General features: G+C 39.0%; 1 protein-coding gene across 2 annotated transcripts in view; it reads right to left on the reverse strand.

Annotated features, from left to right (window-relative positions):
- Positions 1-19,596, reverse strand: part of ADGRL2 (adhesion G protein-coupled receptor L2) — a 155,862-nt gene that overhangs the window by 69,248 nt on the left and 67,018 nt on the right. For both annotated transcript variants that reach the window (XM_082286729.1, XM_082286730.1), the window contains exon 3: positions 2,221-2,434. In XM_082286729.1, coding sequence (XP_082142855.1) covers positions 2,221-2,434 — 214 coding nt within the window. The remainder of the gene's footprint in view (positions 1-2,220; positions 2,435-19,596) is intronic.

A 19,596-nucleotide genomic window follows, 5' to 3' on the forward strand; every position in this document is an offset into this window, starting at 1 on the left:
CAGATACTATTGCTGATTACTTCTAAAGGTAGGGAAGAAAAGCTTTCCCTGTCATCAAAAGTTCTTTTTTTTTCCTATTAATTAAATAAAAAGGAAAAGCAATGAACTTGATAGTCCTTCAGGTGAGACTTCTCTATGCAATTGCTGCCATCAAAATACAGCTGATGTGTTACTTTACTAGATCAGCACAAGGATATATACTGAGTGCGAAACAACAATTTTCCTTAGACAACAAAAAACTACAATCACCGATGCAGTTATAAATAAATGAGATATAAGAACTTCTAGTATTTCATAAGAAATTTGCAACATTCTTCTATGCTTGCAATATAGCACAAACTGAGCAATTTTGGAAAAGATTAAGCAAGACAAGAGACAGCTTTTCTACTTAATGACAGGATCTAAGAAAGAAAAATATGAAAGCAAACTTCCAAATTGCTATAAATGTCAGACAAAAAAAAAGAGAACAAAAATGAAAAACTCTTAGCATAGATAATCTGAACCAATGTCCTATATGTGATCACAACTTTATTTTAATTTTGAACAAAGCATAAAGGTAGAAGATGGGGGAAGTTCAAAAATAGACTATGCTATCATAAACTTACAGCTGATTAACTGAAAGGACTGAAAGGGAAAGACAGAAATTTCAGCTTTCCAGTAACAGTCTGATGTCACTTCAAGCAAGATTGTGCCTCTGTATTTGTCTCCGACTACCTTAATCTGTATATTTGCTGTGAACATAAGGACGACTTTGATCAAAACACAACATGCATTTTACACAACAAGGAAGTCTACAGAGAGGCACTACATTTACAAAAGCAATTGAAGGTGGTTTCAAAGGGAGTTGACAGATTAGAGGATGATGACACTGCTGCTGCAGTCTCGATGGAAATCTGGCTTGATCTAATTAACAACTACGAACTAGAACCACAAGAAGATAATTCAAACATGATTTAAAGAAGTTATATTACCTTTTTAATAGTGTAGTGATGGAGCCTTTCCCTTACTGATCACAAAACAAGTCACAGGTTCAACACAGAACAGGAATAAAAGACCTGATATCCTTAATTTACCTCCAGCATTTGAAATTGAAGTCTGAGGTCCAGCCCAAATATTTGACTACAGAAGTAGAAAACATCCACATATTCACATAAAAATGATAAAAAAAAATTAAGAGTCCCACTCATGAAAACTCGACTGAATTGGTAAATCAAAATGGAAAGCTATTTTAAAGAGGTGACTATGTTATTAAGTGTTACCATGTTCAAACGGAGGAAATGAAGCACAGCAGGCAGGGCAACCTGCATATTTCATTTGACACATCTGTGTACATGCACCAGAAAGCTTCCAGGTTATCCCCTCCCCTTTCTGTTCAGATTCCCTACCCTAGGAAAAAGACACTGGGAGGAAAACTTCCAACCAATCCTGAACTCATTCAGGCTTTTAGTTTAAGCCAGTAGCAATGCCAGTGACTGATTTGTGCTGACATTTCCACAACTGTCAGTAGTAGGTGACTGCTGCCTGCAATTAGCACAGGACTTCCTCTGAAGCTGAGCTCTCATGCACCTTTTGCACTAAAAATACTTTTATTGGCAGTTGGGAACGTGATTTAGAAGTGAAATTGGCAGTGCCAGGCTAATGGTTGGATTCTATAATCTTAAAAGTCTTTTTCAAGCTAAATGATTTAATGGTTCTTGGTTGGCTCTTCTGTCTTCTCTGAATGACGAGCACTGTCACTAAGAGAATGTAACTTGTGCTTATATGCACATGTATGCTTGTACACACATGTATAATGACATATAATCATCCTGGCATGTAATCATCCTGGCATTTTCTATTGGAGGGAACTACTGTTGGGAACTATGGCAGTGATTTACTGCATATACTGAAAAATACAGCAGGTATTTGGAAACATTCTCAGGGCTGTTTGACCACCTGAAAGACAAGGAGATAGGGAATCACCAAATAACTGAATTGTTTCATTCTCCTTGAAGTTATCTTCCTGCTTTTTAACGTTTGTTTACAAAACTTAAAAAACCCCAAAACCTCTAATTGCAACTGGTAGTTTTTATTTCCTTTAAATATTATTAGATAGAAACAATACTACCTGAACAGCAAAGTGGCAATTACAACTCAACATTTCTTACAGTATATACCTCTCTCTGTATTAATGCAGGCATTTTTCCACTTTGGTCCTCACCATGATATGTGCATTTTTACCTTTGTGTCATAATTTTGTAGGCGTCTGGAAGGAAGCATTCTGTGTTCTCCATCTGGAAAGGGTCAGCATCACAGATCTTGTCGTCTGTCCGTCCATAGTTAGCACTTTCTATCATGATAACATCGCTTCCTGGACACCGCAGGTCAATGGAGTAGCCTTCACAGGAGAGCTCCCTCCTAACCAAACCAAACGGTAGTGCTGCTCGGCTGAAACCTTAAAAAAAAAACAAGGACAAAATGGGATTGAACCTAAAGGATATACTGCACTGGACTGTTCTTCTTCTGTCACATAAGCACTAACTCTCATGTGCTGAAGGAAGTGCATCTTTACACCGTTTGACCCGGTACCATGTTAAGCGAGGCATCTTTCATGGAACTGTCACATCCCTACACCACGGGTGCTGTGTCCTTAATCTGGGAAAGGAGGAAATTCCTTTTCACTGCTTCTAATCCTGGGCAGAGCAGACAGTGGTGCCTGTCTGCATGGCTACACTGCACGTTCCAGTTTCCACCTCTTTTCTCTCTGCTTCTGTCTCCACTCCTTGGGCACAGTCAGACAGGCTGTGTCTGGAAGCGGGAAGCAGCAGAGCAGGCAGGATTTGCAGAAGTGATTTTAAAAAAGAAAACAATAGAACCACAAAAAAACCCAAAGCCATAGTTCCAACTTCCAACTTCATTAGTCTTTCTTACTTTGTGACTCCTTTTCTCCAGGAAGAGTTGGTTACTTTTGCTTAGCTATTTTGTGACCTCAGCATGGACATGATCCAATATACATGCTGACACTTCACCTAGTTGAACTCCAGTGCTCCTTACCGTGTCTTTTACATAAATTAAACTACATATAGATAAGATTTTGAAACAAATACAGAAAGTATCAGTACCACAGATGTGTACTGTATAAAATCTTCCCATCTCTCACAAAAATGATGTGTTTCAGAGAATTTTAATTTTTAACATTTTTCTACATAAGAGAATTCCTAAACATAAGTAACTTCTCCAATGAAATAATTTAGAAACAAAACAAGGTTCAGCTATTCATCCAGATGTTTAGACTTTTAGAGACATTTCTTAATGCAAAAGAATATATTACATCAGAATAAAACTATCTGTATACTACAGTTTCTTGTACACAGTTACTGATGGATTATTATTAAACAGTATTTCTGTTTCTTACAAAATTGTGTGACTTTTGGAAGATGAGCTGAGTAATGTGGTAATGTTAAAAACCTATTTCTTTAAAATAGAAAATCCTAAACTTTCAGCAGAATTTCCTATTTTTAAAAAATGTTTTCATAATACAGTAGCACAAGGCCATTAATATTTCTGTGCAGGCTTTTGGAGACCAGTTGTGACAGCAAAAATAAATAGCTGCTAAGTATAGAAAGTTGAAGCTCTATGGTTTTTGAAAACAAAGAAAATAAACTTTTGTTAAAAAGTATGATGCATTAGAAGAAGCAAGGAAGCAAGTATCTAAAAAAATCAAGAACAACTTGAGATAACCCCTTGATAGTAAATTTTCCCATGAACCAGAGGCCATCACTTTTTCTACTGAATTAATATCTGTGGCTTAAAACTCCTACTACATGAAGACGATTATTTAAGACTGCAAAAGTTTTTTATAATGATCATGCAAGTAAAAGGATGTGGCTCCCTGGCAGCCAGAGCCCATCTTCTCATCCACCCCCCTCCTCTACCTGCATGTCCCTGCGTTGCCCTTGCACCAGCACCAGCTTTTGTACAACTTGTGTAATGAACTTATGCCAGAGGCTGCTCTGATCCTTACCTCCCTCTCCTGCAGGACACTGATGAGGTCCCAGAGGAGCAGATCTTTGAGTGGGTGTGAATTTGCCCAGCCACAAGGGGAACAGCTGGCCAGGGCCCAGTGACCAGGTCTGCCTTTATATTCTGTGGAACCATATCCTACAGGAAACCAGTACTGTTACCCTGCCAGTATGTTTCAGTAATTTTTAATAAGGGAAGAAGCCATATTGCTGTGGAAAGCATCAAGTTCTGTCTCAAATTCACTCCTGGCCGTCAGTTCAGCTGCACATACCATGAGCAATAACAAACACTATTATTAGAGGCTTGCTGAGGTGCCATGGGCTGAAAGCTGGAAAGACCTAAAACACGAATGCCTGGCATTAATACCCTACACGTTCCTCCCATGCAGCAAATTAGTACAATGAAGACAGAGTCGCTCACGGCTCAGTGAGGGCGTGAAACGGGCACAGGGAGGGGTACATGCTGAGTCCCCACCACACGTGAATACAGCAGCTCCTCTGATTAATTACCATCACAACAGCCACAGTGGGATCAACTGTAATGTTGCTAGTCACTGCCATTCCTACATCCTACTGCTCCTGCCAAATGTAATGCCGACCCTAGGAAGCTTATCCCTCCAGCTGGCAGCAATGGTGCCTGGATCTCCTGTAGTCAGCAGGGATTCCCTGGCCTGCGGGACCACCACGGCCTGGCTGGGGGACTCCACCCATCCCACAATTTTTGTATTTCTATCAGCAAGAAGGGGAACAGCACCTACAGCTGTCCAAAGAGGTGTTTGCACCAGGGCAGGAGGAAAGGGGCACAGGGCACATCTGCTGAGGTGTCAGTGGCTCCATGTGCAGCAGCAGCTCAGGATAGTTATGGGGTCAGGGCTGACAAACCCACACCCAGCTTGCTGTGACCAGCACTGACCCTTACTGCAGATCCTGCAGCACAGGCTCCACTTCTGCTAGGAAATACTCTGAATTCAAACACAAGACCTCTGCAGTTTGCTACACAGAAATCAGCAGCCTGCAAATCTTACTCCATCATCTATGGCAACAGCTATAATGACTATGAATGTGTTTTATCCTTCCGTTTTTCCCCCTACAGGCATCTGCAAAAAGTTCTGTATTAGGACAAACATTAAAAATATTAGAGCAAGGTTAGATCACTTCACAGGCAACAGAGGACACACCTGAGATTGCAATGTAGGTGTTACATTGCAAAAGCAGCAAGCAATAAAGCAAAACAATGCAGCGTACATTAGGTGGGAATGCTGCTCTAAGGAATCTCTGTGGTGCAGAAAGAATTTTAACTAAATAAAGTAAATAAATTCAAAGTCCACTAGCAGAGCTGCTGTGATCTTTATGCTGAAGCTTTATTTGTAATTTTTTCCTATCACCAAAGAAAAAATAAGTGTATCAACAAGCAAAGTGTAATTCAATCCATCTTGCAATCCTGACAATTGAAGAAAGAACTTGTGGGAGGCCCTGTAAGCGAAAAATCAATATTACAGCTTTGTGCCGTGCAAATGTGAATACTGCCAAATAGCAGTGCTTAGGGTAAAATGAACTGTTTTGCTCCATTTTCTCCTCTCTGAACAAATGATTTTGAAATGACAGCTTTTTTTTGGAGCTATAAAACGTCAAGCAATAACTCCCTGTGCTTTAGGCAAGTGATTGGAATAAATACCTCTTGGCAACAGGTGCAATGACTTAGGACTGAAATTCATTTACATTCAGGAGATAATTCCCGATAAACAGATGCACTGCCACAGGATGGAAGTCTGAACAACCGGCATCTGAATGCTTCAGCATCATCCCAGAGTTTTTTAGATGTAAGTTATGTGGCTCTGTCAATAATTACTGTTGTCACCAGTAACTTTGTATCTCCAATGCAATTCTGCATGAGTATTCCCAATAGTGTATTTTCTTAACCAACTTGTATTAAAACTGCTTCTTGCCTTACCACACCTCGAACAAACCTATTTTGTATGGCTGTCCTCTGGCAGCTGAAATCAACATTCTTCCTCTTCCTGCTAATTGCTTCAAGGCAAACTGTGCCCTGGATGACACCACTCCTGCTGTCTGCCACCCAAAACACTCCCCGACTGCAAAGGCCTTTCTGGTGCCTGGGCTGGGACTTCCAGCACAACCTAAACATTAACTCAAATAAGTGTCTATTACCTAATGCAACATATGCTGTCTCTGATTCACTCCTGCTTGTGTATGTTAATCAGTGCTCTATGCCAGTTTTTAATTTTTCTTTTTAATGGAAGAAGATTAACACCTAATGAGGAAATAAACATTATTTCTGTCCTGCTGACCATTTTGATTATAGAAGTTTCCTGGCAAACGTATGTTTCCTGAACATTTTATCTGCTCACAAATTAGTTGAGTGCAGGCTCTTTATTGAAAGGAGAAAATAAACTGCTTTTGTAAAATTGCATTTCTAAGGAAAAAAGGCAGAGGGGATGTTTAGTGGCAATATACAGTCTTTAATGCTTTATTGAACAATCCATATAGAAAGACAAACTGAAAGGAAAAATCGCAATCAAAAATCCTCTTCTGATACTTTAGTCTATGAAATGAAAAGTACAAGTCCTATGAAAGAACTGTAACTCAGAATCAAGTTTTGGAAGTACGGTAAAGTCAAATTTGGCTAAAAAAATTTAATTTAAGTTTGCAAAGCCTTATTTACCATTCCACTGGTTCCTCCAGAGAAACTATTTGTCTTTACAAAGATAACCTAAATTTGTCAAAGTGCAAAGAAAAGTTAATAATTCACAGCATCCTGCCCACTAGCATACCATCTTTCTGAGCTGTCAGTAGTAAGAGACTGCGCTAAGTTTGGTAGATAAAAGCAAAAAGGCACCACCACATTTGAATGTTCACCCAATAGAGAGGAAAAACAGTGGAATGTAAACAGGCTAACATCAGTACTCAACATCAGAAGTAAGGAACCTTTGATTAAAACTTAAAGCACAGAGAAAGTCAACACGGAAGTATAAAATTATTTCAAAGAATGCAGATACTGGAAGAACTGAGAATCCAAAACAAATCTCTGCAGAAATAAATATATATGTCTCTGTGAGCAAGGAAATATTGCTTCTTGTGTTATTTGGCTGTAACAGAAAGGTCTTTTGAAAAGAGCACATCTTTTCAAACAGAATGTTTACAGTTGTCTCTTTCACAATCTCTTTTATTGTACCATATCATGCAACATGATGATTTAAGTTCTACACAAGATGAAGTGATGTGTCCTGGGCAGCATTTCAATAATATATGTTTAACAAATGCAAAGCCCAATGAAACTGTGCTGAGAATCCTCTCCCTCTCCAGAGAAGTGCCTACGTGCACACACGGGAGGGTGCACAGAGACAGCTGAACACACATCGCCATCTGAAAATAATGCAAATGCTCAACATGGGCTCCTCAAAGCTTTTGTAATTCCACAGACAAGTCTCAGCATCCTGCAGCTTCTAAAGAATCCCATGAACTCTGTCAAGGAAGACTTTTCTCCCCGTCTCTCAGCACTGTATATATTTCACACAGACAAGCATGTTATTTTGTTAAACAGCTTTTAAATTATCCAATCCTGGTCAACAGATCACTACCAACTACTACAAAAGACAGAGGCAATTTAAATGACAACTGTGCTTTCTCATTCCATCTTTGAAGGAAAAAAAGTCATTCTGGCAAGCATGTCTATTAAAAGATTACATTGGCACAGTAAGAGCTTCTGACACCACACAGAGGTCTGGAGTTCACAGCACTCAGCTCCTCTTTCAGGGAAACCCAGCAGCCGTGCACAGCCAGCCCGTGCTGCGGCCCGGCACACAAAACCCCACTGTTCAGTCGGGGTCAAAGCAGGCAGGAAGTGATCATTTTAAAAATATTCTCCTACAGCTGGACTCTCTGCCATTTTTTGTATATACTCTATGTTCTCAATGAAGATGCTGAAAGGAGTGGACATCAAGAGAAAAGGGATTATTTTTTAGCAAAGGAAAACTGTTTTCTAGTAAGAGACATCTCCCTCATTTTTTCAAACTCATTCATAAAAATGGGATTATCTCAAAACAAGGTACATGAAAGTATCTCAGTATCTGAACTTTAACAAAGAGGCACAGAGTCCTAAGAAACAGACCCGACCATTTAAATTACATTGAAGCCAAGCAACTTCTTCACTGAATAAATGAGCTCTGAGGGGCAATTCTTAACACTGGTTTCTAGAATTCTGCTTCTCAGACATTTCATATTTAAATTACATGACTAAAATCTGGAAGCCTGTCTCTTACAAAACAGAAATATCAATTCATATCAATAAAAACTTTTAGAAATATTAAGTAACTAGTGAAGGCTTCTTATAGGTTTTTTTGTATGTTTTATTTGAACATGATTTAGCCTTTTAAAAAATTAAAATTTTCAAAATCTTTGTCAAGTTTTAATGTTTTTCAAGATTCAGTGTGAGCAGCAAAATTACAACTGCATGTAATTTTCTGTAATTATATACTTAATATTCAATATACATAAACATAAAGTATGTATGTCTGCTTAATGAAATTCAGGAGAGAAGCCAGAGTTACACCCTCTGACTCACACCAGGATGGGTCCTGCCTTCCAGGTTCACTGAAACTTATTACAATTTTCCTTCTATGTTTTCAGTCTCCATGCAATTCTCAAATATAACCCTGTGAGGCTCTCTTCAGCAAAAAAAAAGTCAGGGCTTACCTACTTTCTGCACCTTGTTAAATGATTCAGCAAAACCTAAAGAGAGCAGCAGTATCTGTGCCTTTTAATCTAACAGCGTCGATCCTTCCTGTATACTGCTGGCAAGGATCTTATTTAAATTCTCCTAAACAGCTCTCACCCCTCATTCAAAAGGGCAAGAATGCGTCTCTCTGAGTCAGCAGAACTAAGGGGTTTTTTTGATTGTGTTTTTGTTAGGGTTTGGGTGTGTGGGGGGAGTGTGTGTGCACTTTAATAGCACATAGGAGATGACAGAGGACAGAGATGAGTGCTACACTGACAGACCTGCAGACCACAGTCCTTCAGTCACCTGGAACACGACCAGCCAGAAAGCAGCCATGCACACATCCCCACATTAGCCCATTACAGCTCAACCCTATTTTGAAGGAATTGCCACTACGGGAAAAGAGATAGTTTGGTCTTCATGCCCATTTAATCCTTCACCTGCCTGCTGAGGCTGCCATTAGAGTGCTAATTAATGCTAAACTGTGAAAATGGGCTTCTGCACTTTGAATCCAGCCACACTGAAACTGGAGAAAAACCACTAATTCCTTTAATGAAAGTCACCAAACCAGAGTCTGGTTCCTGGCACCATTTAGCAATGCCTAAAATATGGCAGATGGAAACCATATGATCTAAACGTGAAAGTCTAAATATCTAATACAAAAATATGTGTTCTTCAGTTCTCACTTAGCACCACATTTTATTCTCATATGCGTGCACCTTTCCCATCCCTTTCAGTGGAGCTGTATGCATGAGAGCAAAACTTTGCCCACTTGATCTAAAATTATCCCAGTTTAAAACAGTATTCATCTGTCAATGATATTTCTTTTCTTTTGCCAGCCAGATGTCTGTTCTCAGGCTGCAAGAATCTCCTTCCTTTATTCCTTCACATCATACACACTTGATCCTCTGCCAGCTCACAAAAAGCACTCTATCCTTTTCTTTCTTGCATTAAATACATTGCATCTTCAAAATTTCTAAAGGCAAGTAAGTCCCATGGTCTTTGTAAACCCCCCTCCTGAAGGTTATCTCCAGTTTACCAACTGTGAACTCTCTGAGCACAGCACCTGTCAGGAAGGAGAAGCTTCTGAATCAGAAACAACCACTGAAAAAGGGAGGTAAGACACAAAAGCTGATGTGTCAGAAATGTTGTGTCAACAGGATTTCCCGTTGAATTATTTCCTCTGCACAGGATACTGGTAGCAGAATAAAAATAAATATTCTTTTATTTTCTATAAAAGTGTATCTTGACAACAATTTATATTTCCAGTTATCACAATCATTTTTTGATTGTAAACCATGCGTTAAGGACAGGCAGAGGAAGAGGAAGAAAGGGGAATTTCCATCATCAGTGTTCAGAGTGGCCAGCTGACAAAAGAAATATTTTATTCCCATCGTTAAGAAACCCAAAGCCTTGTCACCGCAGAGGCTGAGAGAAGCCATGCAGAGATGTATCATTTCCTTGGAAATATGTGCATTGGTAAAAGCCAAATAATCCCAGCAGGTGACATACTTGGTGCTAATAATAACCCTCAGTGTCCTGTGTACATCGCCTTCTTAGCAGGCTATACCCTAACCTATGTAAGAAAGTAAAATATTTAATCTCACTAAAATACCTGATAATTGTAGCTCATTTTAAATAAGATGTTATTCTACAATTGCCAGAGTTTAAAATACCAAATACAGCCCTAGTGCTAAAAAACCCCATAGGTTTAATCATTGTACAATTGCTACCACATGGCAATATTTGAGATCACAACCATAAACTTAAAAATGGGGCATTTTCTTGTTTACAAACAGAATTATATATACATTAGAAATGGAATCAAGAAATAATATAAGAGTTCATATACTCTCTTTTGTTTCAGTAAAATGATGGGGTGGAGTCAATTGTCACAGTATAATTTATAGTGGAAAAGTTATATGGTTAATTTTAATGATGGCAAGCTGCTTAAAGAGTGCTTATGAGCATGCAAATAGCACAGCAACCCCCTTCTCATTCAGTATAGCTTCTGAATCATTTCAGAGGACTCAGGGGCAGAAAGCAGAACCCTTGGAAACATAAAGACAGGGATCCTGCAGATGAAACTGCTAAACCAAAATATAGTCATACCTTTTGAAAACAAGAAGAGCCATGTGATGAATGTACTTTAAGGTAAATGTGCCATCACTTTAAATGTTCCCATAAATAGATATGAAACAAGAGTAGCAAGCAATCTTGGAAAATACCTGTCAGAGTGAAAAGCTTTCTTCCTGACCTTACCTTCTATGAAATATTTGTGGATTTTTGAAAGACTATTATAGAGAGGAGAGGGATGTAGCACACAGTTTTTACAACACAGGTTAAGGTTCTGGCACATTCTGTGAATCATGAAATAATTCTACACAGATACTTAAGAGCGTCCTCTGAATAATAAATTGCATGAAGAAAGGAAAACTATTTCATTTTTTGTAAACAATGAGGTAATTTAAAAACTCGTAAGGAATACATGCAGTTCTAACATGCTCCCTGGGCAGCAAGGAGTAAGAATGGCAACACAGGTACCAATTCCAAAGTAAATAAAGGAAACAGGCACCTTTTCCACCTTTTAACTGCTGTTAATCCCCTGTAAAGGAACTGCATATCCATATGCTTCACTGCAAACATGAAAGACAAGGGAGATAAAGGGACAGGATAATTAAATTCCACCTGGACTCAAAATCAGGGCTTCTGAGTTTGAATTCTGGTTTTTAGTCGTGGAATTTGTGTGTCTTCCTCACCAACCTTCACAATGTGTATGGCAAGAATGCTCTCAGCTTTTAGAGAATCAGCAGAAGAAGGTTCAAATGAAATGAAGGAAAAATCAGTATCCCTGAAATATCTGAGTACTAAGACAGAAACCAAGCAGTTTTACATAATTACCTGTAGAAGTTCCATATTTAATGCTATTTATATTGGAAAGTAACAAGACGGATGAACAGACACTGTAGCACAACACAAAAAGGAAAAGTTTGCATTTGCTGATTATTTCAATTTAGAAGGATGCATCTAATAGCTGAAAGACTGTTTCCAAAGCTGTGCATTGATCTTAATACAACCCATAATGAAGGCAAGGGCTAGGAAAGCTCTGCACCACACCCAGGAAAATAATCACTGTTAGGTGCTCAAATATAAACTCAAACCCAGCAAAATAGAAGTGCTGCACCATTACTACAGAAGTGGAAGGTAATTTCCTCAGTAATTAATTTGCATGCTTCACTGTCCCAGGTCAGAGTTTTCTTCTAAAAAAATCTTTCCCCACATATCTAAAGCAAGTATTTCAGGAGAGAGCTGTGAAGTACAGAAGACCTGATTGCTCCACTTTTTTCCACCCCACCTGAAACGACGCTTTCCTACCGAAAGCAGCATGTTCTCGTGATACATTATTTAGGTGTACAAACAGGCAGTCGGCTCCTGCCAGTCAGAGGGGATGGCTCCAGACCTCGCTGTGGGGTCGGGAGGGAGCTCCCGGCTGCCCAGGGCTGCGGGTCCCCCGGCCTGCGCATCCCTGCCGGCCCCTGCGCGCACCCAGGGCCCCTCCTCTCGCCCACCTATTTGTGTTGTTGCTGCTTCTGCAGCGGTGAGTGTTCTTAATCAAGATAATTTTCATATCGAGCTCAGAGCATGATCAAAGCAGCCATTATGGCAGCATAATTGAGGAGGGAGTTGTTAATCTGATGGGGATGCCAAGGAGGGAAGGAGAAGGTTAGGGGTGTCCAAAGGCGGCAGGAATGAGCAGGTGTTAGGGTAACTATTTAAATTAGGCATCCTGACAGAATCATTTATAACAGAGGCTTTAGACTCCCTGGAAGGCACTAAAGCTGGATATCCTATCTATTCTACTCAGTAAGCAAACAGCATTTCTTTTGGTCCAAACAGTGACTTTAGTAAATCTGCAGTACTACAAAGTGAGCTGCATTTAATTAAACTGTTCTCTGCAACTTATACAATGCCATAGTACTACTGCAGTGCCTTTTCTATCTCTGCCACTCCTGAATTTGACCTCCAGATCCTTACTGGGATTCAGCAATGTGTGGCCCACGTTCTCTTTAAATATACAATAAAGGCAATATTTGATCTCCAAAACCAAAAAGAATCCTATTTTCCACAACGGTTTTCACATACACAAGCCTCTAGAAGACTACAAGGGTACTTTATGAATCAAATGCAAAATACAGAAACAGCATTATCTCCCACTGAATTGCTGTCATCTCTGAAGGATGTGTTGGGATCCAACATTATACAACTCTTCATAGTAGCAATTTTGTAATATTTTATCTACTTGAAAATAATAGGGAATTTTAGGTAAGCAGAATCTTAATTACCTCAATTAAGTTCTCATCCTGCATCGCTAATATCATTGGGAGCTTTGTCATTAACCTCAACGAGTGCAGGACAGATTCTTTAGAATTTAACCTGGATACTCAATATTCTTGTTCTAATGAAAAATGCATTAATGAGCTTCATTAGACTACTCCATTTTAAAGAAGCATCTTCCCTCAGCAGCCAGCTTCCCTCAACAGCCTAATGGGGCACTGGTGTATGAGTGAGCCAGAACTTGACACAAAGAGTGTTTAGGTCACTGTAAATCTTTTTATTGACTCAATGAACTTCACGTTCAGCCCACCATGGGAAGAGCAACACCTTTTGACTCACTTCAGGAACTCCCTGAGGTGGAGATGCTAAAACGTGTATACACTTCTGAAATTAAACTGGAATGGTGCAGCTGAAAGGCTCTATGCAGTGAAATAAACACAATTAAAACAAGAATGCCTCTCTATAATTAAAAAATGACACAAGTTTACTACATAGTCTTCACAGAAGATCCTCAATGCATTTCAAACACTACCTTTTTTCCAGTCATCTACTGGGACACATTATGGGAAAACCAGTGATCTTCTGTGACCTTCATTTTACTTTATTAAATGCAGCAGACTCCTCATGCTGAATACGAAATAAAAAATATGCAACCCAGGAAAGTACTTTGAGAAAAAATGCCCTTTGGAGGACCCAATTTCAATCTTGATCTATAATGATACAAATTTTCCAGTGACATTTGAATAAAAATCTCTATTATTTATATTATTGTGTTCAGACTTCTATTCTGAATTACTAAATTTGGAACTGGCCCTCAAGATCACAATTCAGTCAATGCTTTATAAACATGGGAAATACATATTTGAAATACATGTCAAATTAGAACAGACTAGCTGTACTCCCCAACTTTAGCCACAATTTAGGAGCTATTTTCCTTTTCAAATAGCTATCCAACTGGTAGTAGTAAAACCCTCCCAAGTATCAAAATATACTCTTTGTTTACACAACAGCGGCTGATGTATTGCTAATAAAGCCTTCAAGGAGAAAATAATGTGAATTGCCCAAGCAAGGGAAACTGACACTTGCAGATATTTTATCTTTCCCACAGCTCTAAGGACAATTGAAGAGTATCACTTGTTGCAGTCCCTTGAAAAACTGGGTGTGGGGACAAGGTTAGGAGGTCTAGTATTTCTGCTAGTAAGTGCAGATTAACAAGTCCCCACCCAACATAGCATCCACTGAATTTCAGTTATCTGCTGTCTGAGCAACCTGCCTAAAATTCCAAATGCTCAACACAGAGCCTAATTTGTAGCTGGTTTAGAGCCACATCAATGTGGGATAGGTGTAGCTGGTCATAGCAAAAATGCAGGGGTATTCAAATTTGGAAGGGAGGGGACTTATGGAAATCCTTCTCCCTAATTAAATCAGAGAATGAGAGTTTGAAGTGGTAAATAATAAATCACAAAGAATCCTCAATCTGGTTGTCAAGGAAACCAGTATGCCTCTGCCATAATTGCTGTGAGCCCAATCTTGCCCTTTTTGACATCAAGCCTTATCATGCATTCTGGTCAGAGACTGAGAAAGTGGCTTTTCTATTCCTCTTAGGCAGGAACTCGGGCTCGCCTGAGCGGGGCTGCACACGGCAGCTCTTGGCGCCGTCCCTCCCCTGCCTGCAGATGGGGCCGGACCAGTGAGCCCCAGCACAGCTCCATCAACTCCTGGCTGAGAAATGGGACAGCCAGCTTCATCGTGGCATTGCAATGCCACACCAGCTGTGTTTACTACGAAGACATTCCTAATTTACTGGTGCTAACATCTTCAGCCTGGTTATCACAGCCTGTCACAAGTCCCTGGTATCTGTAATTCCCTTGTGCTCCTACTCCCTTAAGCACACTTCTGGAAGCAGGAATCAGCCATTCATTTCACTCATGGACATGTAAGATGCTTATGGAGGAGATGAAGAGGGAAAGGGAAGTGCAAGACAAAATATGCTTTCAAAAGCACAACAAAATAGATTAAAAACTGACTCCATGCCAAGCCATTCAGATAGCTCAATGCATCATTGTCTTTTTCCTCTGCGATGGTAATTACCTTCTATAAACATATCCAAACTTGTTTTTTCCTTCTGTTTCTGGTGTAATCACACATGGCCACTGGACACACACCAAACTTCGAGCATAAGCAATTCTTAGTGCTTCAACACCAGGAAGGCCAAAAAGGGAGGATAGCTATATTAGTGTCTCTATCTCATCCTTCAAGAAATCCTGAAGCAGATTTTAAAGGAAGTATCTTCAAAGTAAGGAAATAGGAGGAACGAGGGCAAGTACATTATGTTCCCAGCTGACTTTAAGGAAAAGAAAATCTAGAGACATGGGGAAGAACTGTGAGAATGAAAAAAACCCATAAAAACTCCCTTTACAAACTACAGAGAGAAAAAGACTACCAGAAAGATTACCTGAAGATTCTTCGAGTCTTCTGCAACTAGTTGACTGGTTCCTTGCTGTTTTACCAATGGATAAATCTTCTTTTCATTCCTAATCTAGTCCAAGCAACAACCACCAAAATAATTTCCTCTAATATATTTTTATAAATTTAATGTTAGCAAAATATGTAAAAGTAGTAAGACAGATACACCCTTGTGATTTTAATCCTTTGTTGTATGCTATTCTAATGATCTTTGTTTCTTTCAGTATGTCAAGAATGTAAAGGATTCAGCTCAGGATCCAAGTTTCAATTGGACACTGGCGATACTCACTATAAAATTCCAAAATTTTATCTTGACATCACATTTGGGTAAATGTATTTTTATCCATTACTCAAAGGGGTATGCTAACAGCACTTTCCTCTGTCTGCTCAGCTACTCAGAAATGGCTATTTAGTTTTATTTAAACTAGCAACTGTCTTCTTTTTTTTTTTAAGTTGGTAGATAAACCAAACATCTCAACAAAACATATGGTGTGACACAGGTTTTCTGCTGTAATATTCAACTATTCAAACATTAACTAAGGACATTGGTAAAATCCTTTGTTCAACAGATCTGTAGACATGCCATGCATAAAAAATAACAAATGTTTGTTCCACAGCAGGCTCAATCAAAGCAAAATAAACTCTCCTCCAAACCCAATCCAAATCCCTTCCATACTCCTCTTCCAAGGAAATACGATGCTGGTGTTTGGTAGCTAAGAGAGCTTGAACTCAACTTTGACCGTTGTTCAAAAACAATTCATGGTTGCAGAGTATCATGAGATAATTCAGGCTGAAGTGGATTCCTGACTCTTGTTACATGCTCGAAATAGTCTTTAATCCAAATGCTTCTTATAAAACTTAAATCACGTATAGGAAGAATTCCACATAATTTAAAAACTGAAGCCCCTCTAGTTCTCATCCAGTTGAAAAGGTACAATTATGGATTAGTTACAACCAACTACAATAATGCACATTACTCTCTGTATCACTGTATATGTATATAAAACTTGATTGCCTTACCAGAAAAAAAAAGATAGTAAAAGTTTCCATCAGAAAGGATAATACGAAAGCAAATGATTGAGCCATTTCAGTGTAAATACATTCATTTGCAGAATACACATCTACATCCATCAGAAGAAAAAAGGCCTTTAGCTGATTTACAGATAATTTACTATGGCACACTCTTACCACTATTTTATTCTTATTTGAAAAATTAGTCTGGATTCCTGAGCACAATGACAGGAACCAGTTTATTTTTATGTCTCTTCCTAAATTTCAGTGATCTTGAACCTTTAGGGCTAAACATCTCTGTGACAATCTGTTTTTATCATCCAAGAGTTTCATATACTTCAAGATTCAAAGAATGGTGTCACTGGCTTTCTCAGTGACACATCATGCTGGAGAAGGAGTTCAATATTACCCAGGACCTGCTCCATCATAATCCACTGTGAAAAAAATACCTCTGTCTCTTCTGTTGGTAGGGAGCCATGATAAGCTGATATTTCTCTCCCTGAACAGTTTCCCAGGTGGTCAATTTGATTTGTCAATTCTTTAGAATTTTTATGTCCTCTGAGCAGTATCTATCCACCATCTTTTGTCTTCACCTTTTTGCTTGGACTCCTGCAATCTTTAACAAAAGCCTTCAAACCTCTTATTCTCTATAACACTGAACTCTGGACTTGAATAAGCTTTGCTATTGTGTGGGGAGTTTTTGCAGAGCATTATTGGCTCTTTATCTGAAACCAACCTGCTACTCACACCATATAAACTGAAACAGGGGCAGTTTGTCCCGTAGCTGTGGCAGCCAAGGGCATCCCACCTTTCTGTCTGTGCCAGCCTGTGCAGGGCAGCAGTGGGATGCTGCTCCTGTGCTTCTGCAAATTTCTGCTCACTGTCTGAGCTTCAAATCAGCCAAGAGCTGTGCTGCAGGGTAGCGCCAAGCTGAGCACTGGCTGCTCTAAGAGGTTGGGCGTGGTACCACTAAGCTGTAGATGAGATAGGCAGTTTCTGAACAATTCTGAACTCAAATGCAATTTTAATATGTCCCTGTACAGCATCATGCTGAAATATCCACAACTGGCTCCTGCTGTAGTTATGAAAAATGGTTATTAACTGTAATTGGCCTAAGATACTTTTAGAGAAATTATACCTTCAGACTTCATCACCTATCTAAACACCCTCTTTTTGCCATTACCACAGACATTCCTCTATGAAGAGATACAGGAAATGTGTTCTGTATTTCCCCAAAGAATACCAGCTATATTAAGCAAAGAGGACTGGAACCAAAACACAAAAAATTAAAAGCACTCTGAAACAAACTGGTGTTGATGCTTATTTATAGGTAACTTATCCATAGGCCTTTTTCTGGGACAGTAGGAAGAGACTGAAACTCCAAAACAGCAAACCACAGTATTCCCCTATGTGAAAATTGCACAAATTTTAAGTTGAGGAACAAGCTCTGTGTGCAGGATAATGTTCCACTGACTTTCTTCTTTCTTTCCCTGGTCCTTCTACTTCCAGGTCCCTGATAGGATTAGATAGAGTTCACAATCCCCAGTTCAAAACAAAAACTGTCCGGGTATCAGATTCAACATAAAAACATCCTAGCTGTATGGGACTGGTAATTTTAAAGGCTACTACTACTAATGATTTTGAAAGACAAAGCATTTCTCATTGTCATGACAATTGAACCGACTTATAAATCAGAAATCCTTCAATTTTTAAAGTCCTGTTTTAAGCACTTCCTGTTATTCTTTGGACACTAACTCTCTAAAAGCCACAGGTAATAGCATATCAGAAGACAAAACAAGGGTCATTTCACCTCAGTAGCTCGTGAGAAGCTTTATAAGGGCTTTCCCATCCTCTTTCTTCACCTGCATAGCAATAAACCAACCAGCGGAGTAGACAAAGGAGCTAAATTTGTGCAAGCCTTGCTCAGTAGGGCTGCTGGAACTAGGACACTGAAAAACATCAGAGTGGAGGCAGTTTTACCACAAAAACCCCAAATTTGGCACTAAAATGAAATACCTGACAGTTTGGAGTCTAAAACTTGATCAGTTCTGAAGGTCTGTGCTTCATGAAAAGTAGCCACTAAGACACCAGCAGAATAATTCAGTGAACTGGAATCTGTGGCTTCCTTTTTTTTTCCTGAAAATACCACATTTCTTCTTAGGCTTGCCAACAGTTTGAACAAGTAGCCTTTAGAAAGGAGTGATTTAGTAAACAAACCAACAAAAAATTAACTTGTGAATTATAAGTACTTGAAATAGAATCTGCTGTGCCCACAATTCATATTAACATGGTAAGATCTTACAGAATGCCTTTTCAAGGAAAGAAATATATTCCTTGTGTGTTCAAGTATAGAGCCATAAACCATATGAGACCCTATTTATTTCAAATTTCCCATGATGCCATTTACTCCAGCTTTTAACCTTTTATGTGACATTGAGCTATTTTACAATCATAAAATAGTAGGAAAAAACGACCTGTTAATTTGAAAGGGACACATTACAACATCTCTCCCCGGCACTATAATATTTTAATTTCTTTTTTTCAAGGGAAACCAGTTGGAAAGTGACCATCTGCTAGTCTCTTAGCACTATTCAAGCAAAGCAATGCACAAAATGTCCTCCTTTCCCAGCTAGAGTGGGACCTTTAACTGAAAGGAAGTTAGGATATTGTCATGTTAGTTTAACAGATTGATTAACAACAAAATTAAATCTCCATTTTTAAAATTATTGTTAAATATACTGACTAAAAGGTGACATTCTACAACTGCTGCACACTGTGTGACATCTAGAGCAGTACAAGAAATCTGAACCTTTCCAAGAAATAAATCAGTATTATCAAATTTCCTAGGCAAATTGTGTTCTTCTATTTTGAGTGTTAAGCTAAATGCAAGCACACTTTACAAGTACAGTTCTATTTCTCACTTCAAAATACACAATGTGCTTTGGACACTGAGTAAGTTTTCAGTATCACTTAAGGTTTTGAATATTTCAAAACAGTTGATAACGGCAGTGAAAGAGGAAACTTGACAAGCTCTCCATGCTGATAAAT

Source organism: Coloeus monedula (genome assembly GCF_965178545.1).
Source record: "Coloeus monedula genome assembly, chromosome: 9".
Taxonomy (NCBI): domain Eukaryota; kingdom Metazoa; phylum Chordata; class Aves; order Passeriformes; family Corvidae; genus Coloeus; species Coloeus monedula.